This window comes from Bos mutus, chromosome 5 (assembly GCF_027580195.1).
Source record: "Bos mutus isolate GX-2022 chromosome 5, NWIPB_WYAK_1.1, whole genome shotgun sequence".
NCBI classification, from domain to species: Eukaryota; Metazoa; Chordata; class Mammalia; order Artiodactyla; family Bovidae; genus Bos; species Bos mutus.
This window is the reverse complement of record NC_091621.1, coordinates 94,976,878-95,000,003: the sequence shown is the minus strand read 5'-3', so window position 1 is coordinate 95,000,003 and position 23,126 is coordinate 94,976,878. Positions and strand designations below refer to the sequence as shown.

At 41.4% G+C, this 23,126-nt stretch overlaps 1 protein-coding gene across 3 annotated transcripts in view; it reads left to right on the top strand.

The window, feature by feature from the left end:
* The window catches only part of TMTC1 (transmembrane O-mannosyltransferase targeting cadherins 1), a 315,120-nt gene that overhangs the window by 28,787 nt on the left and 263,207 nt on the right, over positions 1 to 23,126 (top strand). For all 3 annotated transcript variants that reach the window (XM_005894561.2, XM_070371267.1, XM_070371266.1), the window contains exons 3-5: positions 2,764 to 2,837; positions 6,471 to 6,647; positions 12,959 to 13,150. In XM_005894561.2, the coding sequence (XP_005894623.2) occupies positions 2,764 to 2,837; positions 6,471 to 6,647; positions 12,959 to 13,150 (443 nt within the window). The remainder of the gene's footprint in view (positions 1 to 2,763; positions 2,838 to 6,470; positions 6,648 to 12,958; positions 13,151 to 23,126) is intronic.

Sequence of the window (23,126 nt, the reverse complement as noted above, 5' to 3'; positions counted from 1 at the left end):
GACTTGCAGTATTTGGCTGGTCTGGACATATATTAGCTAATGACAGTCACTTTGTTTTTAAGACACTAGCCTTCTTGCCCCCAGAGACCCCAGCTTAACAAGGATGTAGAATAGGGGTTCAGTGACTGTGTGGGGGTTTGGAGCTGGCAGCAGAGTCTCGATGTTAGCGCTGACTTTTCAACACCCCTTCTGAGCTTCTGCTCCAAGGGACACTACATTCTTTATATCTGGGCACATCCAGCTGGCACATGCTGCTGTTGCCGCTGTTTCCCAGCAGAGCTAACTGACTACAGTTCGAGAAGCAGGGCTCCAGACGCCTTCACAGCGTTGGTTTCACTCACCTAGCTTGTGATTGCCTTGCTCCAGCTTGGTACCCCCACTACTGACTTGTGAATCTTGCTATGTCTGAGTTGGCCACCATCAGGTGTGCTGTGGCAGCTGTCCCTCTGGGCCCAGATGCCTGGCCTCATCCCAGGACTTTGTTGCTGGGCAGCTGGGCTCTCTGTTTAACCTTCCAGAAGTCTTGCAGGCGATGCTGAGCTCAGTGCTCTAGGAGGCAGTGGTATAGAATGAGCAGAACTAGACTTCAGAAGTGAATCGAGTGCAGTTGTAGCTTTACAGACTGCGAGTCTGAGCCGGGCCTTGACACTGAGTGAAACCACACTGTCACTGCCTACTTCCCTCATGCATTCTTCCTGATGTGGCATGCAAGTTCCTTATAGATTAAGGGATCAATGAACAGCATGTGGCTGAACAGCCACTTTAGGTAAGAGCTTTCAGTTCTTTACTGCCAGTGAAATTCTTTGGCCGTGTCCAGGTTTCTCTTGATGTGGATTTGACTAGAATTTTTCTCAATTATGTGACTCACTATCCATCCTGATGCAGGTATTTAATTGAATTATTTTTTTATTTAGATTTTAACTAATAGATATATTAGATTATCTAGTAAAGTTAACATAAAATATCACACATGTAAACTTCAGTGTAAAAAGATGATTTCTATACGTCACACAGGAAAACCTCAGTGATAAGAGTCTCCTTTCCTTGCTCTGCAGAGAAAAGGAAGACAGAAGGGCATCAACACCGAGTGGGCACTTTATATATTGGGTTGGCCAAAAAGTTCATTTAAAAACCCAAAGAACTTTTTGGCCAACCCAATATATCATTTTACTTATTACAGCAGTAACATGAGGTAGGGGGTGTAATAGTCATTTTAAAAATAACAAAACCAAATCTCAGAACTTAAAGATGACAAAGTTGAGTCTCACTCAGATGGCAAGAGGAGTCTATATTGAAGCCTTGGGTGGTCTAGCTCCATGCGTGTGTCATCACCTCTCCTTTATGACTGCAAAGTTTGCTCATTATTTGAGGATATTTATAGGTATATTTCCCAGAAATCTATTTTCTACTATTAACTGTTGATTGATTCTTCAACACATCATGGGCTTCAGGTCCTCTGTGATTTTGGGTGAAGCTGTTTTCTGTGCCTGAATGTCAAATCTGTTTATTTCTCTTGCAAACTCTTCCTCCCCATGTGAGCTTTTCTTTGAAACTTTCTTTCAACCATACCCTAGTTTTTCCTTCATAATTTTATTTCTTGGATTTAAAATAGTTAAGAGAAATGTACACATGTTTTAAATAGTGAAATAATACAAATATTTATAAATAGGCATCTATCCCCCACCTGTCTTTCATTTCAGTCCCTTTCTGAAGTAACACATTGAAAACAAAATTTCAAACTTAAGAAGTGTAAAGACCATCTTACTCTTTGTCCAGAGTCACCAGTTTTTAACCTTTTGCAGCATTTGCTTTATCATCCTTGCTTTCTTTCTCCTTCAATATATAGAAGTATTTTTTATTTTCTGAAACATTTGATAGTAGGTTGTGTAATTCATGCTACTTTATACCTTAATAATTCAGTTGTGATGTGTATTTTCTAAAACCATGGTCATTAGTCACTGTTTCTTTTTAGCTTCTTTCTTTTTTTTTTTTTCTTTATTTTTCTAATTTTATTTTATTTTTAAACTTTATATAATTGTATTAGTTTTGCCAAATATCAAAATGAATCCATACAGGTATACATCAATCTTAGGTTTGTAACAGTTACAAGTCTTCATTGTCTTTCTGTTATATTATTTATATCTTTAGATGTAATTAAAATGATATATTATGATGTATATAATGTTATTATATGTTATTAATGTGATATTTGTTATAATAATGTATACTATGTTGCATAATTATAGTATATATAAATTATAATATATACATATAAATTATAATATAAATATACAAACAACTTTATATTATATAATTTATAACATGATTTACATATATAGCATATTATATTAAAATTTATAATATAAATAAAATAATGAAATATATGTAAGTACAATAATGTAAGAACATCTGAATATAAAATAGGAATTTATAATGTATATAGTATATTTGTAAGTATAATATATGTATGATATTGAAAATATGTTATATGTAATACTATATTATGATAGATTATGAGTTGTATTATAGTCAAGAAATGTTAAAAATAAAGTTAAGCATGAAAATCTTGCCCCTTTCTTCCTATCTCCTTCTTTAAAATTATTGTTAAATGTTTAAGATAACCAGAAGTCATATATCAGAAATTGAAGAATAATGTGTTTTCTAGTGTACTGTTTCTTTTATTCCTCTAAAAACAAATACATTTCTGTTATGGGTCTCTGAGAAAGTAGTTTTCTAAGGTTTTTGTTTTTTCAAAATTTGTAGGTGGCTGGAATTGTTGGCAGAGCTGATGTGTTGGCATGCCTGCTGTTTCTTTTGGCCTTTCTCTCCTATAATAGGTATGTATGGCTAAGAATGCCCTTGTCTGTGTTTACAATCATGCTCTTCCCTGGGAGTTTCTGCTGTGTGTGTTTGTGTGAGCTTCTGAGCTCCTTCCTGAGAGAGGAGGGAAGCTTCTTGGCTGTGAGATAACCATGAGCTTCCTGGAGACTTGGCATAGGAAACTGTCTCTTAACCAAAGACTAGGCTGTTCTGTTTTCCAGCCATATTCTGAACTATGTCATAGCCTCTTAAAAGGACTGCTATCCCAGTGCTGGGAAGATAAGCTCTAGCTTCTTGATTTCTCTTACTGAGAATGGAATTTGAAATCAGCTCTGAGCCAAATTATACTGGGTATAGTCCTGTCTTCTATTTAACTATGATTTGTTTAATTTGTCCTTTTCATTTTGGTCTTAGTTCCCCCCCGCCTCTTTATTATACTCATTAAAGGAGCTTAAAGCTTAAAATGACAAGGCTGAATTGAAAGCACTATTTCTCAACTGTGATTTTCTAATTTGTACATCCTTTCATCAAAATACAGAAGCTTCTTGCTTTGTGAGACTGAAAAGCAATAAAACAATCTCCCATTATATTGCCTCTTTCCCCGCAAGATGATCAGATTCTCACCTGAGTTGTGACATAGCCACATAGGCAAAGGGGTGGGCTAAAAATAGGATGTAATACACAATGGAATATTACTCAGCCATAAAAAGGAATGCATTTGAGTCAGTTCTGATGAGGTGGATGAACCTAGAACCTATTATACACAGTGAAGTGAGTCAGAAAGAGATAAATATCGTATTCTAACACATATAGACAGAATCTGGAAAAATGGTACTGAAGAATTTATATACAGGGCAACAGTGGAGAAACAGACATAGAGAACAGACTTATGGACATGGGAAGAGGGGAGGAAAGGGTGAGTTGAATAGAAAGAGTAACATGGAAACTTACATTACCATATGTAAAATAGATAGCTAATGGGAATTTGCTGTATGGCTCAGGAAACTCAAACAGGGCCTCTGTATCAACCTATAGGGGTGGGGATGGGAGGGAGGTTCAAAAGGGAGGGGCACCCCACTCCAGTACTCTTGCCTGGAAAATCCCATGGAGGGAGGAGCCTGGTAGGCTGCAGTCCATGGGGTCACTGGGAGTCGGACATGACTGAATGACTTCACTTTCACTTTTCACTTTCATGCATTGGAGAAGGAACTGGCAACCTATTCCAGTGTTCTTGCCTGGAGAATCCCAGGGACAGAGGAGCCTGGTGGGCTGCCGTCCTTGGGGTCACACAGAGCCAGACATGACTAAAGTGACTTAGCAGCAGCAGCAGCATGGCTGATTCATGTTGAGGTTTGACAGGAAACAGCAACATTCTGTAAAGCAATTATCCTTAAATTAAAAATAAACAAAGTTTTAAAAAATCTAAAAAAAAAGAAAAGAATGTAATGGGGGCAGTGACTCAGTGGCTGGCCCAGATAAAGCGGGGACAGTGAACCATTGCCCTGCTTCATGGAGTGATGCCTAGTTAAGGATTTATAAACTTTGATCTTTGGGTCAGTTCATTGGCCTATAATCTTAGAAAACACAGTGACTGCAAGGAACACTGTTCTAAACCAGTGGTTCTCCATATGGGAGAAATTTGTCCATGTTGTCCCCAGGGACATTTGCAATGTCTGGAGATATTTTTGCTCACCTGGCATGTGAGTGGAGGCCAAGGATTCTGAAGGTTGCCCTTGTAACAAAGAATCATCTTCCCTGAGCTGTGCTGAGAATCCTTGTTGTAAACTAGCTTAGACCTTGGGTCAAGAATGAACTTAATTAAACCTTATTAAGTTTTGGTTTAAGAGCAAAACCTTTTCTTAATATAGGACCAAGCTTCTACCCTGGCTTTGTAGCCTCCCACTGCATTGCATGAGTGTTTGCTTAGTCGCTCAGTCGTGTCCTATTCTTTGTGACCTCATGGACTGTAGCCTACCAGGCTCCTCTGTCCATGGGATTCTCCAGGCAAGAATACTGGAGCGGGTTGCCATTTCTTTCTCCAGGGCATCTTCCTGATCCAAGGATTGAACCCGTGTCTCTTGGGTCTCCAGCACTGGCAGGAGGATTCTTTACCACTGTGCCACCTGGGAAATCCTCATGGCATTGCTAGTTATATATGAGTGTTGTGAAAATATTAAAAATGTAAACCCAAATTCAACAATTGTTTCCTGTTTGCTCTGGTGTTAGAATAAGATTAACAATCACTCTTGAGTGTGAACTTGATCTCTCAGGCCTTTTCTGTGTGTTAATAAACTTGGGAATGTGAGTGGGTCTGCAGCCTATCCATACCTGTGTGGTAAGAAGCCACATTGCTACAGCTTTCTGTTGTGCAGGTCATTCGCACTCTGAGTAATTTGAGGTGTCAACAAGCTTCGGAGAAAAAGCTTGTCTCCTACAAATTTGGAATATAATTTAGGCAGTTGTTCCAAGACATAACAATAACGGTGAGACGTCACAACTGCAGATGTATTGTCCTACCAAGGAGAGGGAACAAATTGGTGTGTCACCTGCAGAAGGAGCTGTGAGGTTTCTTGCTGGGGAGCCGATTCTGTTTTGTAAGGTTAAAAAAGACTTTACAGCAATTGGAGGGTTTTAGAAAATCCCTGCTGGAAATTATGCTGAGAAAAAAAAAAAGTTTTCCCTAAATATTCTCATGGAAAATATACTTAAAACTACAGATTAGAAACTAATACAACATTGTAAATCAGCTATTATTCAATTAAAAAAAAAAAAAACAGATCAGCCACAAGAAAAGAAAAAGACTAAAACATCTGTATTTTCATCATATTAATGATGATTGTGTTTTGGTATCTATCCAGTGTTTTCTTTGTACAGAAACATATAAAACACCTTCACAAAAACAATAATAATAACGATGATAAACACAGGATGAGGCACAGGAAGGCATTGACCTGCCCCTTGTTACCTTGTTAGTTAACAACAGAGCTGTGATCTGAACCCAGGAAACCTGGCTCCAGGGTTCATGCATGTGGCTTATGCCGCTGCTGCTGCTAAGTTGCTTCAGTAGTGTCCGATGCTGTGCGACCCCATAGACGGCAGCCCACTAGGCTCCTCTGTCCCTGGGATTCTCCAGGCAAGAACACTGGAGTGGGTTGCCATTTCCTTCTCCAATGCATGAAAGTGAAAAGTGAAAGTGAAGACACGCAGCCATGTACGACTCTTAGCGACCCCATGGACTGCAGCTTACCAGGCTCCTCCGTCCATGGGATTTTCCAGGCAAGAGTACTGGAGTGGGGTGCCATTGCCTTCTCCGCATGTGGCTTATATTATTCACTTAATATATATTCACCTAAACATCTTTACATGTCACTAAGTATATCTCTGTATACTAGCATTTTAAGTTGCTTTTTAGTGTTCCTCTGTTATATACCATATTTTACCATAACTTATATGCTTTTATCTAAGTACCAAATTCAGCATTGTCAGTCATTTACTTTTTCCCACCTTTGCAAATTATATTCTTAAAGATATCTTTGCTCATCTACTTAGAATAAAATGAAATCTGTGTTGGATCTTACCTTTAAAAGGTGGCATTTCTTAGCAACCCATATTTCTTCTTGGAGTAAAACTATGTCAACTTTATTTTTCAGGAGTGTGGACCAGTGTTGTGTTGGGGAAAGTTTCCCTCCCACAGCTTCTCCCTTCTTCCTGCTGCTCAGTCTGTTTCTGGGGACCTGTGCAATGCTGGTGAAAGAGACGGGCATCACAGTGTTCGGCGTGTGCTTGGTTTATGATCTCTTTTCTTTATCCCACAATCATGATAAATCGTAAGTCATGTCAAAGTTTTGCTGTCAAGCAGTGCGTGATATGCAAAGGAAAATTACTTAAATCAATAGTTTTCAAATTTTCTTTAAAAAAATAGAGATACAACATTCTGTTAAATGTAACCTAATCTTGGGGGTTTTCATGGTGGCTCAGTTGTAAAGACTCCATCTGCCAACACTGGAGACACAAGAGATGCAGGTTCAATCCCTGGGTTGGGAAGATCCCCTGGAGAAGGAAATGGCAACACACTCTAGTATTCTTGCCTGGGAGATCTCAAGGACAGAGGAGCCTGGTGGGTTGCAGTCTGTGGGGTCACAAAAGAGGCAGACAGGACAGAGCGACTAAATAAAAACAAACCTCACCTTAGACCATAATATGCTGCTAAGTCGCTTCAGTCGTGTCCGACTCCGTGCAACCCCATAGGCGGCAGCCCACCAGGCTCCCGGTCCCTGGGATTCTCCAGGCAAGAACACTGGAGTGGGTTGCCATTTCCTTCTCCAATACATAAAAGTGAAAAGTGAAAGTGAAGTCGCTCAGTCGTGTCCGACCCTCAGCGACCCCATGGACTGCAGCCTTCCAGGCTCCTCCATCCATGGGATTTTCCAGGCAAGAGTACTGGAGTGGGGTGCCATCGCCTTCTCCAACCATAATATAGTAAGGCTTATTTCCTTAAGATAGTTGCATTGTATGTATTCAGACTCTTCACACTTGTGTCAATGAGGATTATAAAGTTTTTGTGAGCACCAAATTTGGAATTGAAAAGTACCTATGCTAATTGCAAGTTTATATCACTAGATTGTTTTGCTTGTATAACACTGAGAAATCTTGATTCACACAGGAGAGTAGTTACAAATGGTAACAGTTTGTTAACAGCTTGCCTGGAATCTCTGCATTCACCTAAGTGCTATCCTTCAAAGAACACTGCTAAATCGGAGTCTGTTTACTAGCTTGAGGGGTGGTGTATTTACCTAAATTTTGAATGGGGCGGTGGGGGGCAGGAGGGTGTGTTTTTGGAATTCTACAACAGACCAGTCTAAACCATACAGGAATAATTAATTGCATATCATATTCAAGTTAAAGAGTAAGTTTATTTAGTAGCCTGTTTTCATTTAAAAAACTTAGGCACTTTCATATTGTCCTGTGGGTTATAGATGATAAGAATGACTAAGGCGTTTTAAAGTTCAAGTACATACTGTAATTTTCTTCCTCAGGATTTACTAACAATTTGACATGCAAACCCCATTTTTCAGTAATTATAAGGTCCTTACATTTGAACTTTTAATAAATGCAGCTGATTTATTCTCCGGCCTTGTCTGGAAGAATTTTATCTTTAAAAAAAAAATCCTGCCTTTTTATCCCATTCGCTACCTCTTTATACTTGTTGACACAAAGATAAGAGCAGTGCTATTGCATGTCAACAAGCTGAGATGAGTCATTAAATTCTGATCACTTTCCTGCCTGGGCGTACTTGGAGATAATTTAAATAGATTTTAGTACTCTGTTAGGTCTCTCCGAATCTCAGAGGCGTGTAAAAGGAAGGAGCCTAGTTATCATTTTGACCCAAGCTTAAACCGGGAAAGCCAGAGGACCTCCGCTTGGCTCATAAGAGTCCTCTTGACCCACCGCAGTAATTGCATTGCTGGCCTTCCTATCCGCTCCTCTGGCTCTCCACTTGCTTCTGCCTCCTCTTTGTGTGTACCACCTTTGCTGCTGTGACAAGTGACGGGAGATCTTCCCCTCTGGTCCTGTCCAGAGATATTTTCACCTCATATCGACTGAAAAATACACCCACACAACTTGAAAGTTGAGAATTGCGTTTTATTTGGGACCATTACTAAGGACTTATAACCTGAGAAAGTCCTCAGATAGCTGTAAGGGAACTGTTCCATAGAGGTGAGGGAGGAACTACGATATATGAGTTTGTGCTGCTGGGGGGAAAAAAGCCTATAGTTGAAACTCAAAAGAGTGCTAATCACAAAAAATCAGACATCTCAAGTTAATGATTTAGTGCTTTGCAGTATATTGAAAGATGCAAGAGTCTGGGCTCATTAAATTTTTCCTTTGATATGCATGTCAGCTGTCTAGGGTCAGTATCCTGTTTTTCTCCATTCTGAATTCCCTTAGGGTACACATGGGGCCAGCTTCAGTGGCTGATAATTTGATGGCAGGCAGCATTCTTTTGTGTATACTTATACTCGAAGTCTTAGCTCCTTTGGTCTTAGGACTCCGCAACACATGGTTCCTTATAGTCCTTTCTTCTTCATCTGGTCACTATTGAGCTAGGCTTTTTTCAAAGAGGATAATTATCTCTTTTAGTGCTTTAGTAATTTTCTTGACCTTCACCATACCAAACTGCTGAAAGTTCTATGAAAAAATAATAACTGCTGATATGTAGCTTGGAAGTTGCATACTTCATAGTTTATGGGGTTTTTTGGTTTTAGTAACTTTTAGCTCTCACAACCACCAGCATCTATGCGTAGGTGGAGGCGTTCTTTCTTTCCTGCATCATTTTATCCACCTGTTTAATGCATTCCCATTTTGTGCCTGGCCACAAATAAGACAGATAAGATTCCTTCCCACAAAGGGCAGTGCTGGGGGAAGACAAACATTACGTAAGTAATTACATGAGGACCTGAGTACAGTCATGAACTTGGTAGAAAAGAACTGAGAACAGGTAACAAGGATTCAGTTCAGTTCAATCGCTCAGTTGTGTCCGACTCTTTGCGACCCCATGAACCGCAGCATGCCAGGCCTCCGTGTCCATCACCAACTCCTGGAGTTTACTCAAATTTGTGTCCATTAGAGTCGGTGATGCCATCCAACCATCTCATCCTCTGTTGTCCCCTTCTCCTCCTGCCCTCAATCTTTCCCAGCATCAGGGTCTTTTCCGATGAGTCAGCTCCTCGCATCAGGTGGCCAAAGTATTGGAGTTTCAGCTTCAACATCAGTCCTTCCAATGAATACCCAGGACTGATCTCCTTTAGGATGGACTGGTGGGATCTCCTTGCAGCCCAAGGGACTCTCAAGAGTCTACTCCAACACCACAGTTCAAAAACATTAATTCTTTAGTACTCAGCTTTCTTTATGGTCCAACTCTCACATCCATACATGACCACTGGAAAAACCATAGCCTTGACTAGATGGACCTTTGTTGGCAAAGTAATGTCTCTGCTTTTGAATATGCTATCTAGGTTGGTCATAACTTTCCTTCCAAGGAGTAAGCATCTTCTAATTTAATGGCTGCAATCACCATCTGAAGTGATTTTGTAGCCCCCCAAAATAAAGTCATCCACTGTTTCCACTGTTTCTGATCTATTTGCCATGAAGTGATGGGACCAGATGCCATGATCTTCATTTTCTGAATGTTAAACTTTAAGGTAACTTTTTCACTCTCCTCTTTCACTTTCATCAAGAGGCTATTTAGTTCTTCTTCACTTTCTGTCATAAGGGTGGTGTCATCTGCATATCTGAGGTTATTGATATTTCTCCCAGCAATCTTGATTCCAGCTTGTGCTTTATCCAGCCCAGCATTTCTCATGATGTACTCTGCATATAAGTTAAACAAGCAGGGTGACAATATACAGCCTTGACGTACTGCTTTTCCTATTTGGAACCAGTTCATTGTTCCATGTCCAGTTCTAACTGTTGCTTCCTGACCTGCATACAGATTTCTCAGGAGGCAGGTCAGGTGGTCTGGTATGCCCATCTCTTTCAGAATTTTCCACAGTTTCTTGTGATCCACGCAGTCAAAGGCTTTGGCATAGTCAATAAAGCAGAAATAGATATTTTTCTGGAACTCTCTTACTTTTTCCATGATCCAGCGGATGTTGGCAATTTGATCTCTGGTTCCTCTGCCTTTTCTAAAACCAGCTTGAACATCTGGAAGTCCACGGTTCATGTATTGCTGAAGCCTGGCTTGGAGAATTTTGAGCATTACTTTACTAGCGCGTGAGATGAGTGCAATTGTGCAGTAGTTTGAGCATTCTTTGGCATTGCCTTTCTTTGGGTTGGAATGAAAACTGACCTTTTCCTGTCCTGGGGCCACTGCTGAGTTTTCCAAATTTGTAACATATTGAGTTCAGCACTTTCACAACATCATCTATTAGGATTTGAAATAGCTCAACTGGAATGCCATCACTTCCAATAGCTTTGTTTGTAGTGATTCTCCCTAAGGCCCACTTGACTTCACATTCCAGGATATCTGGCTCTAGGTGACTGATCACACCATCGTGATTATCTGAGTCGTGAAGATCTTTTTTGTATAGTTGTTCTGTGCATTCTTGCCACCTCTTCTTAATATCTTCTGCTTCTGTTAGGTCCATACCATTTCTGTCCTTTATCAAGCCCATCTTTGCATGAAATGTTCCCTTGGTATCTCTAATTTTCTTGAACAGATCTCTAGTCTTTCCCATTCTATTGTTTTCCTCTATTTCTTTGCATTGATCGCTGAGTTAGGCTTTCTTAGCTCTCTTGTTATTCTTTGGAACTCTGCACTCAGATGCTTATATTTTTTCTTTTCGTCTTTGCTTTTTGCTTCTCTTCTTTTCACAGCTATTTATAAGGCCTCCTTAGACAGCCATTTTGCCTTTTTGCATTTCTTTTCCATGGAGATGGTCTTGATCCCTGTCTCCTATACAATGTCACGAACCTCCGTCCATAGTTCATCAGGCACTCTGTCCCTCAGATCTAGTCCCTTAAATCTATTTCTCACTTCCACTGTATAATCATAAGGGATTTGATTTAAGTCATACCTGAATGGTCTAGTGGTTTTCTGCACTTTCTTCAATTTAAGTCTGATTTTGGCAACAAGGAGCTCATGATCTGAGCCACAGTCAGCTCCCGGTCTTGGGTTTTGCTGACTGTATTGAGCTTCTTCTTCTTTGGCTGCTAAGAATATAATCAGTCTGATTTCAGTGTTGGCCATCTGGTGATGTCCATGTGTAGAGTCTTCTCTTGGCAATACCTGGTCACTAACAGTATCTCTTGAGTGAAGGCTATGTTCCAGGAATGGGACCATGCCATTTACAGATATGAAGTCACTTACTACTAACAACTGTTACCCTTGTTTCACAGAGCAGAAAGTACAGGCATAGAAAGTAACCTCTCCAGGGTCACCCATCCCCGATTTAGACTCTGTCTGTGTAACTCCAGACTCACAGGGTTACCCCTGAGCACTTGCCTCCATGGGGCACATGTGACTGGGGCCAGTAACCTCCCAGGGCATCTGCAGCCCAGAGCCTGGGCTCACATTAGTAGCAGGATACGAGCTCAGAGGATCTGCCTGTATTGGAGAGTCTTAACTCGTTGAGAATCTCACAAAATTGTGTCTCCTTTTCCCAGAAATTCTTATCTGCTAATTTAGAATAAGGGCTTCCCAGGTGGTGCAGTGGTAGAGAACCCATCTGCCAATGCAGGAGACATAAAAGATGTGGGTTCAATACCTGGGTCGGAAAGATCCCCTGGAGGCGGGCACAGCAACCCACTCTGGTATTCTTGCCTGGAGAATCCCATGGACAGAGGAGCCTTGCGGGCTACAATCCTTAGGGTCACAAAGAGTCGGACAGGACTGAAGTGACTTAGCATGCACGCATCCATCCTTTTGGATTCTGAATTTAGGTTGTTTCCCCTTTTTCGGTTATTGTATACCATGCTGCAAACAAATGTTGTGTGCACATACCTGCAGGTTTCTCCAGGGCATAACCACAGAAGTGAGGTTGTGGGCCCACAGATAGATACACATTCAGTGTATTGATGTGGAGCCATTCTCTTGAAATAACTGCAGCAGTGGATGAGAATCCTCTTGTTCCACATTCTCCCCATCCCTGAGTAGTGTCAGACTTTAAAATTTTTGCCCAGCTAATGTTATGGAATATATCTCAGAGGATTCATGGAAGAACATATGAGAATATGTTGCATGGATCATCTGTGAACACAATTTTACAAGATCATAATAATGTAAATCCCAAATATCCCTTCAGCTAAGTTATGAGAATTCAACTTATATTTATTATGAGAGAAATGTATGAGGAAGATAAGAAGTGAAGAGTGTCTGTATGTGTATTGGTGACCACATAAGAGGATTGAATATACATCTTCTCTTGTAATGAGCCAATATGACAAGTTCTAAAATTGGAAATAACATTATTATTTAATGTTATTTTTAAAATATTGTGATAAATACCAGAAACAAAAGAGCTAAAAGACTGATGAATATTTGCTTCCAAGGAACAGGGCTTGGGGAGGGGATAGGGGATGCTGTTCCTTGTTGCAGGTCTTGTTGCTCCTTTTGACGTTGTTTCTTCCTCACAATTAGGAGCAACGGGGTCATCCATCAGCGCAGCCCACAGCAGCCTGGAAGCTCCCCGACAGCACACCCTCTCCGGGAGAATGGGAAGCAGCAGCGGTTCCCTCACAAAGGAGCCTGGGGTGGCTGCCATGCCATGCCATCTGAACCCAAGAGCAGTGGATTCCCTGTGTCTCCTGGAGCTGTGTGGTCCTTGATGAGGTACTGGACTGGGCTCCTTGACCTTGTGTGTTTTCACCATCCAGCATCACCTGTTGCAGGGGGATCACTGGAGAAGTGAAGCACCGAGTCATTTCTTTGGGACACCCCCACTCCTGTTACCCTCCTTTCTTTTCCCTTCCCCATTTCCCTTCCTCCTTCTTCCTTCCTTCTTTTCCCTATCCCTGGCCTTCCCTGTGTCATATCAGATAAGAAAGGAGTAGCTGGAAGAAGTAGAAGCCCTGCTGGCTGCTGTTATTTGGAAGAAGAGATGAGGCTGTGAAGCCTCAGTTAAGCAGTACAAGCATTCTGCTGCTTCCCTGGGGGAAGAGCCCTGCACATCAGGGCACAGGCCCCTCAGTTTTCTTTGGGAGGAGAGCTCTGCCTTCCCCTGCCCTGACTTCCTGCTTTTGGTGTGTGATAATGAAAGGTTGTTGGTGAGCCGTGAAAAATGCCAGGATTCATTTTTGGCCTTGGATTCAAAAATGGCCTCTGGAGGAGAGGAATTCAATCCAGGGCCAGTGACAAGGCTTGATCACTCAGAGCTTTTGTGTATTAGAGTTTTATTAAAGTATAAAAGAGACAGCTTCTGACATAGACATCAGAAGGGGGCAGAAAGAGTGTCCCCCTGCTAGTCTTTAACAGGAAGTTATATACCTACTCGCAGGCTGCTAATTAGAGAAAAGAAATGTCTCATAACTCAGAGAATGGCACCAGGCCCCTCACCCACAACATGCATTTTGAGATTGCATTGGCACAAGGTGAGTCATCTGGGCCATAAAATGATTGACATGAATCTTGAAGAAAGGCAGGTTTCCAAGCAAATACATAATCTCATTAACATAGATGAGGTGAACAATTGTATGAGTAAAACATACTGCTTTTTTGGGCCATTATCTGAGTCTTAGGTGGAACCAACTTGAGGAAAGACAGAGTTTAAGGTAAATGCATTGTTCATTAACATGGCTTAAGAAAAATATTTCCATAAAAAAAAAAAACCTGCATTAGTTAGCTCAAAGTTTGAGAAAAGTTAAGTTCAGATGGAAGGAGGTGTTGTCATGACAACACAGAATTTTGAAAGAAACCTTCTTTTAATTCTGTATAGAGAAGGGAAAAAAAATCTGACACTTGTAGTTTGTTTCCTCCTGCCACTTAAGAGAGATTAAAAAATGTCTGATATTTCCAGCCTATTTCCTCCATTTGGGGGCCCCTAGCCTTCCTGCCTGTTACCCTCTCAATAGGAATTTATTACAACGTAGGTATATGAGGTAGCCCAGGGGATGCTGCCTCTCAGGCATGTTTCTGAGGGTTCAGGAAGATCTTCTTTAAAGTACAAAATTTTCTTTCCCTTTAAAAAATCTTTTGACCTAGCCATGAAAATTATCATAGATTCATCAGAACAGGTACTTGGCTAAATTAGCTTGTCACTGAAAGAAGGAAATGGCAACCCACTCCAGTACTCTTGCCTGGAGAATTCCATGAACGGAGGAGCCTGGTAGGCTACAGTCCATGGTGTTGCAAAGAGTCGGACACGACTGAGCAACTTCCCTTTGAAAATAACTCAAGCCATGGTCAAGTAAGAATTTAATAAAGATGGAAATTTGACTCATACTATTAGCACTTAAGTAGCAGATTGCTGGAGAAGGCACTGGTGACCCACTCCAGTACTCTTGCCTGGAGAATCCCATGGATGGAGGAGCCTGGTAGGCTACAGTCCATGGGGTCGCTAAGAGTCGGATGTGACTGAGCGACTTCACTTTCACTTTTCACTTTCATGCATTGGAGAAGGAAATGGCAACCCATTCCAGTGTTCTTGCCTGGAGAATCCCAGAGATGGGGGAGCCTGGTGGGCTGCCGCGTATGGGGTCGCACAGAGTCGGACACAACTGAAGCTACTTAGCAGCAGCAGCAGCAGCAGCAGATTGCTATTCTTATTCTTCTCTACAGTCCCAGACAACTCCCTCTTTTCGGGTGTCTTTGTTTCCAATTAGTCCTGCCTTTACCTGTCTTTTAGATCATACTCCACTTATTCATTCATCAGCAAAGACCTACTGAATTTCTGCCATGTGCCCGGCATGTTCCAGGCAGGCACCAGGGCTGTACTGGGGTTTAAGGAGGACAAGATCCTTGCCTCTATGTAGCTTTCCTTCCAGTAGAAGAAGACAGACACTAAGTAACCAACAAGGAGTGAACAGTGTGGTGGAGAGTGGTGGGTGAGCCTGGCTGGGGCGAATTCCCATTGATTGGTCAGGGAAGGTCTCTGAATCCTTGTGGATGAGAGGAGGAGCTCATCCTGCTCAGATCTGCACAGAGGGGTCCGGCCTTGGGATAATTAGCAAGTGGGGATGGGAAGGGGCTAGTTCAGGGGGTGGGCAGGCCTAGATGATGAAGAATGTTTTGGCCATGGGAGCGAATTTGGATTTTATTCTGAGTGGAATGGGGAGACTTTGGAGGGTTTTGTTGTTGTTTGCTTGTTTAATGTGGCAAGATGTGGTTATATTACAAATGTTCAGTCTTATTTCTTGTAGTGCATTATTTAGGGGCAAGAGTAAAGCAAGGAGACTTTCATACTGACTGAGGGGAGAAAAGAGGTCTTAGCTGAGAGTGATGGAGCCTGAGATGTAGGCATAAGGTGGCTTTTGGAGACGTTTTAAATATAGATCTAACAGGACTTGACGATTTAGGGTAAAGGGGTGAGGGAACAGCAAGAATCGAGGCTGTTTGGGTTTCTAGCTTCAACTGCTGGGTGGATGGTAGTGTCAGTTACTGAGATGGAAAGGCTAGAGGAAAAGTTGGTTTGGGAAAGGATAAAGTCACAGAAATGCATGAAATTCCTGAGCAAGAAAGAAGAGCGATAAACTGTCAAAACCTTGAACTAATCTTGACTCTTTAGTACCGGGTATGAAAAAAAGAGGGCAAAACATCTGGGGAAATTGTAAATATTTTAAGGAAGGCAAAGGAGAAGAAAAAAGAATAAATAGATCATTGGAGACTCTCATGAAGGGACAGAAGGCAGGCTGCAGTGTGACTGACTTCCACCAGTCGGACTGTGTACATACAGTGACTGAGTTCCATACAGATCCGATTGTATAGGCTTCTGCTCTCAGTTGTATCCCCAGATCCTCTTATAGTGTCTAGTTAATCGTAGTTGTGCAAGTATTTGTGAAATGAATAAATTAATGGGTAGATGGTAAGAAAGTATTGAAATTAAGCAAAAATAGAACATTTTAGTCAGAGAAGGCGATGGCACCCCACTCCAGTACTCTTGCCTGGAAAATCCCATGGACGGAGGAGCCTGGTAGGCTGCAGTCCATGGGGTCACTGAGGGTCAGACACGACTGAGCGGCTTCACTTTCACTTTTCACTTTCATGCACTGGAGAAGGAAATGGCAACCCACTCCAGTGTTCTTGCCTGGAGAATTCCAGGGACGGGGGAGCCTGGTGGGCTGCTGTCTATGAGGTCGCACAGAGTCGGACATGATTGAAGTGACTTAGCAGCAGCAGCAGGAGCAGCAGAACATTTTAGTAAATTTGGCAATAAAGAAATGTTAACAGGCAGTTAACATGCCTGTTAACTGCAGGCATGTGAGGTTTTTGTTTTCATTTTATTTTAAATTTAATGGATGTGTGTGTGTATGTATGTAAATAACTTGTAGAGAATATAGAGGTAAGTGCAGGAGCAAAAAGGAATAAGATGAAGTACGCATACCAGTGGTGTGCTGGTAATGCTTAATCATTGGCTGTCCAAAGAAAGTAAATCCTCACTTGTTGTGTTTACAGATTTCCATGTAACTCCTACCCTGGCTGATTTGAAGCTACAAACATGACATAGCTGAAACTGGAGTTGGGAGAGGTGTGCCATAGCCCACCATCTTGAAGCATTTCTACTGCCCAATAAACTGTAGATGTAAATAATCTCAGGAGCATAGACAAAAGTAAAATGAAGGAAACTGATTAGGAAATGATATGATTTGTGTACTCATTACCTTCATTTTTAGCTTGATTTATTTAAGCTTATGTAATTCATTTTATTATAAAAGATATATAATATTATAACTGATATAAATATAGAATATATATACATATAATTTATTATAAGTTATTTAATTTAATTTTAAATAATGGCTGTATTTAATAACTGGCTTGCAAAATTCCAGAAAATTTAATAGTCATTTCTTATAGAACAATGTGAGCTTCAGTACTCCAGTGAAGAAGGTCCTTCAGGAGGGGAAGAAAGCTTTACATCTGTTATCTATCACTAGGTACCAGGAAGTGGGCTAGCCCTTCCTACGTGGTATTCCATGCAGCCATCACAACATTTGTTTAGGGTAAATCTTATAGTTTGCTTATCAGGTGGAAATGGAAGATCTTAGCTTAAATGGTCATTTAACACATTTACATAGTTGGTAAGTGGTAAAGTCAGGATTGGAATTACAACTGCACAGCCACTAATCCCGTGCTTTGCCTGTTTGCTGTGCTCTGAAGTCTAGAATCCCAGGTGAGAACTTGGCCTTGGGGAGGAGGCAGGGCAGTGATGTCATGCTCTGTGCAGCTGGCCTCCCTGCTCAGCTCTCAGGGATAGAAGATTCTTGCAGCCATCTGTGGGTCCACAAATGAGGCCTCTCCTGACTGGCTTTAATATAGACTGTTGGTGCTTATACATTGAATTAGGTGATATGCTTAAAAAAAAATTTTTTTTCTAACTCCGAGCCCCAGTCTATTTAGAAAGAATGATGCTTGGAGAGCAGTACACAATACGATGGGAACTGGGTCAGGATCTTACTAAGTCAACATGTTTGTGAGCAAGAAGGACCATTATCCTTCCTTGAGAGGAAACTTGTCATGTATTTTCCTTCTCTGGAAAGGAAAGGTATCATGTATTTGACTATAAATTTGATTAATATCAAAATTAGTTTTAAAAACTATGCTTGTCCTTTTTTCAGAAGGTGATCAGGTAAAGAAAATAAAAGCTCAAAGAGGCAATGTTATCTTAGTTCTGAAGATCTCTGTGGATAGTGTTTAAATCATGAATCCTTCACTTAGTAGGTCCTGGATAAGTTATTTTATCTCTGAGAACATCAGTTTTCTCATCTCCCCAAAAGGGGAACTAATTGTAACATTTTACTCAAAGGTTGCTTGTCAGGACTCAGAGCTATAGTAATAAGCAGGTAATAAGTCTGTAAATAAGTGCCTGGCACACAGTGGCCATTTGGTCTGGCAGCCAGCAGCATCATTAGTAGTAGTTCAGAATTATAAATATTATTATTCTTTATGACTTTCTAAACACTGGAATGTGACTTTCTAAACACTGAAACTGGTGAACCTGCAGTATACAGGCAAGGAATGTGTTTTTATGGATTTTTTTTTCTTGCTAGTATGTATTTGCATTGCATGGATGGCATTAGGCTGACAGAAATTAGTCTACATGTTGCAGGAAGGCGGACACCTTCCAGGGCCTGAAACTGGGCTCTTGTCTAACACTCAGAAATGAATTGTCCGAGGGACACATGTGCTGACAAAGCAAGAGATTTTATTGGGAAATGGCACCTGGGTGGAGAGCAGTAGGGTAAGAAAACCCAGGAGAACTGCTCTGCTGCGTGGCTTGCAGTCTCAGGTTTTATGGTGATGGGATTAGTTTCCGCGTGGTCTTTGGCCAATCATTCTAATTCAGAGTCTTTCCTGGTGGTGCACGCATTGCTCAGCCAAGATGGATGCTAGCAAGAGGGATTCTGGGAAGTGGAAGGACACACGGTGTCTCCTTTAGACCTTTCCCGAACTCTTCCTGTTGGTGGTGGCTTATTAGTTCCATATTCCTTGTCAGGATTTCCTGTCATAAAACAACTCATGCAAATAGTTACTATGGTGCCTGGCCAGGGTGGGCGGTTTCAATCAGTGTGCTTCCCCAACATACATACTATTGGATAAAATGTATTCAGAAGTTACCAAACACAGGGGGACCATCCCAGCCCAGGGAAAAATCGTGCTGTCAGTCATTTACTTAGTTGCCTGTTTTTCTGTATGGCTTAGTGATTGTCTTATAGGTAGCAAGTGGCAAGTGCAGTGAACCTAGGACTTAGGGTAGACACTCTGGAATCAGATGAAATTTCAGTTGATTCCATCTTTTGCCCAGTTGCTCCATGTGAAGTGAGAAATGTAAATCTTCCTTCTCCCACCCTCTTCATTACATACAGTTCATTCACATATGAATATCCTTTCCTTTTCACCTTAGAAAACTCAGTGAATTCTACCTGAAATCTTATTCTCATAACTCACATCTGTTTCTATAACTATATGTAGTCATTTTTACAGTGATTGCGATTGGTATCGAAGAGAGTTCTTGGCCCAAGAGCTGTCTTTATTCTGCTGCTCTGTGACATCTGTCATGAATCATTCATTCTGTCAGTATTTACCAAATGCCTCCTATGATCAGGCACTGTTTTGGGTGCTGAAAATATATGATAGTGAAGTGAACAAAGCCCTGCCCTTATGGAACTTAGCTGGATGATGATCATGGTGTTTTTACTTAAAATGGGCTCGTTTTCAATCTTTGTGGGTAAGACAGTGGTTAGATTTTTCAGTTCAGTGTGTTTTAAAAGTCTTTATTGTATTGCTTGCACAGAGGCCTGCAAATAAATACAAGTTTATTAAAGAGAACAGGTTGTCACTAAAGTGAAACTGTGAAGTCATTAAATTCAGGGGAATTAGAAAGGCATATAAATATTTTGCCCTTTACTGGTGGAATGTATTACTGACCTTTTAAGTGTTGTTTTAATACTTTGGGGTTTCCCTGGTAGCTCAGATGGTAAAAAACCTGCTTACAGTGCAGGAAACCTGGATTTAATCCCTGAATCAGGAAGATCCCTTGGAGAAGGGAATGGTAATCCACTACAGTATTCTTGCCAGGAGAATTCCAGAGCGAGGAGCCTGGTGGGCTGCAGTCCTACTTCTGTAGACACTGCCCTGTACTCTTCTTCCCTGAAGTAAGAAATGTTTTGTAGATTAAACTCCTGAAGTCAGATTTTGAACTTTCTACACATTGATCTTGTGAGTAGGGCAAAAGTGTTTCAGATCATTATTAATAGCCTCATGTCAGGAAGGAGGAGCTAAGATGGCGGAGGAGTAGGACAGGGAGAATACTTTCTCCCCCACAAATTCATCAAAAGAACATTTAAACACCGAGTAAATTCCACAAAACCACTTCTGAATGCCGACAGAGGACATCAGGCACCCAGAAAAGCAACCCATGTCTTCGAAAGGAGGTAGGGAAAAATATATAAGACAAAAAAAGAGACAAAAGAGGGAGGGATGGAGCTCCATCCCGGGAAGGGAGTCTTAAAAAGAGAGAAGTTTCCAAACACCAGGAAACCTTCTCACTGCCGAATCTGTGCCGAGCCTTGGAAGCACAGAGGGCAACATAACAGGGAGGAAAAATAAGTAAACAATTAAAACCCACAGATTACGAGCCCTAAGGTAACTCCCCCAGCGGAAAAGCAGCGCAGACGCCTGCATCCGCCATTAGCAAGCAGGGGCTGGGCAGGGAGGCGCGGGGAGGGCTGCATCGCAAGGATCTGGCCTGAATACCCCGAGCGCTATCTGAGTGAAATAATTTGGGCTTGCAAACCAGACTGTGGGATATCTACCACGCAAAAAGCCAGCCCTAACCTAAGACACCGCAAGGCCCATGCATGGAACAAAGTACTGTACAGAGATAGCCGGCTACAGACCGTCCTCCTCTGGTGACAGGCAGCCAGAGCCGGAAGGGGACAATCGCAGCCCCAGAGAGACATTATCTACAAAACTGTAAGCAGGCTTCTTTGCTAACTAAAACTTCTTGGGGGTCTGGACGGTCAACAGCCGCCTGAGAAGGTGTGCCAGTTGTACACCTAGATAACCGAGCGGCGGGGAGGCGATAAGTCGCAGCAATCACGCTCGCCAAACACCTCATCACCTGAGCTGCTCGGGCCTGGGAAGGGCACAAAACGCAGGCCCAACCAAGTCTGCGCCTCTGAGGACTACCCGAGTGCCTGAACCTGAGCGGCTTAGACCTGGGAGGTGCAAGCAGCCCAGGGCTGGCCACGGATGGTTCCCAGTGGAGCAGCCTAGAGCCTGAGCCCTGTGGGCAGGGAGGCTACACGCGCCGTGAATGGGGGGCAGACCCAGTGTGGCTGAGGCACTGCAAGCGCACGCCAGTGTTACTTGTTTGCAGCATCCCTCCCTCCCTCCCCACAGCGCGACTGAACATGTGAGCCTGAAAAGAAAAAAAAAAACAGCGTCCTCCACCGTCCCCTTTGTGTCAGGGCGGAAACCAGACACTGAAGAGTCCAGCAAACAGAAGAAGCTATGACAGAGGGGACCGCCTTGGAAGCTACAGGCAATAGATTAAAACCCTGTGGTTACTACCGACTGCATAGGAAGGGGCCTATAGATCTTGAGAAATAAAAGTCGGACCAAGGAACTAGCCAAAAATGAGCTGAACCCACAATACTCACAACAAAATCAGAGAAAGTCCTCGATATATTTTTACTATTTTTACGATCATTCTTTCTTTCTTTTTTTTTTTATTTTTAAAAAATTTTAAGTCCTCTATTATTCCTTTAATTTTCACTTTTATAACCTATTACTTTGACTTTGAAAAAAAAAAGACCTATTTTTTTTTCAGCAAACTTCATATATATATTTTTTATAATTTTTTGATCTTGTTTTTTTTTTTTTTCTTTTCTTTAACATTGTATTTTTGAAATTCCAAACTCTACTCTAGATTTTTAATTTTAGCTTTTTGGTATTTGTTATCAATTTTGTACCTATAGTTTTTTTAATAATTTCTGTGACTTTTTTTTTTTCCTGTTTCTTTCTCTTCTTCTTTTATATAACATTGTATATCTGAAATTCCAAACTCTACTCTAGATTTTTAATTTATGCTTTTTGGTATTTGATATCAATTTTGTACCTGTATTTTCTTTATAAATTTTGTGACATTGTTTGTTTTTGTTTATTTTTTTCCTCTCTTTCTTTTCCTTCTTCTTTTCTTTAACATCATATTTTTAAAATTCTAAACTCTAGATTTTTAATTTTTGCTTTTATGTATTTGTTACCAATTTTGTACCTTTAAGAACCCAATCTTCAGTACCCATTTTTCACTAGGGAACGAGATTACTGGCTTAACTGCTCTGTCTCCCTTTGGACTCTCCTTTTTCTCCACCAGGTCGCCTGTGTCTCCTCCCTAACCCCTCTCTACTCTACCCAACTCTGTGAATTTCTGTGTTCCAGACTGTGGAGAACACTTAAGGAACTGATTACTGGCTGGATCTGTCTCCCTCCTTTTCATTCCCCCCTTTTATCCTTCTGGCCACCTCTGTCTCCTTCCTCCTTCCTCCTTCCTCAGGAGACAGAGGATAAGATATAACAATTATAACTCTGTATAACTCCATGAACATCTCTGAGCAGTCAAGTTGTGGAGTGCACATAAGGAAGTGATTATTGGCTAGTCCACTCTCTCCACTATTGATTCCACCTCATCTTATTCGGGTTACCCCTAACTCCCTCCTCCCTCTTCTCTTCTCCATGTAACACTGTGAACCTCTCTGGGTGACCCTCACGGTAGAGAAACTTTTCATCTTTAACGTAGATGTTTTATCAATGGTGCTGTATAGAAGGAGAAGTTTTGAAACTACTGTAAAAATAAGACCAGTAACTGGAAGCAGGAGGCTTAAATCCAAACCCTGACTCCAGGGAACTCCTGACTCCAAGGAACATTAATTAACAGGAGCTCATCAAACGCCTCCATACCGACACTGAAACCAAGCACCACACAAGGGCCAACAAGTTCCAGGGCAAGACATACCAAGCAAATTCTCCAGCAACAAAGGAACACAACCCTGAGCATCAAGATACAGGCTGCCCCAAATCACCCCAAAACCATAGACATCTCATAACTCATTACTGGACACTTCATTGCACTCCGGAGAGAAGAAATACAGCT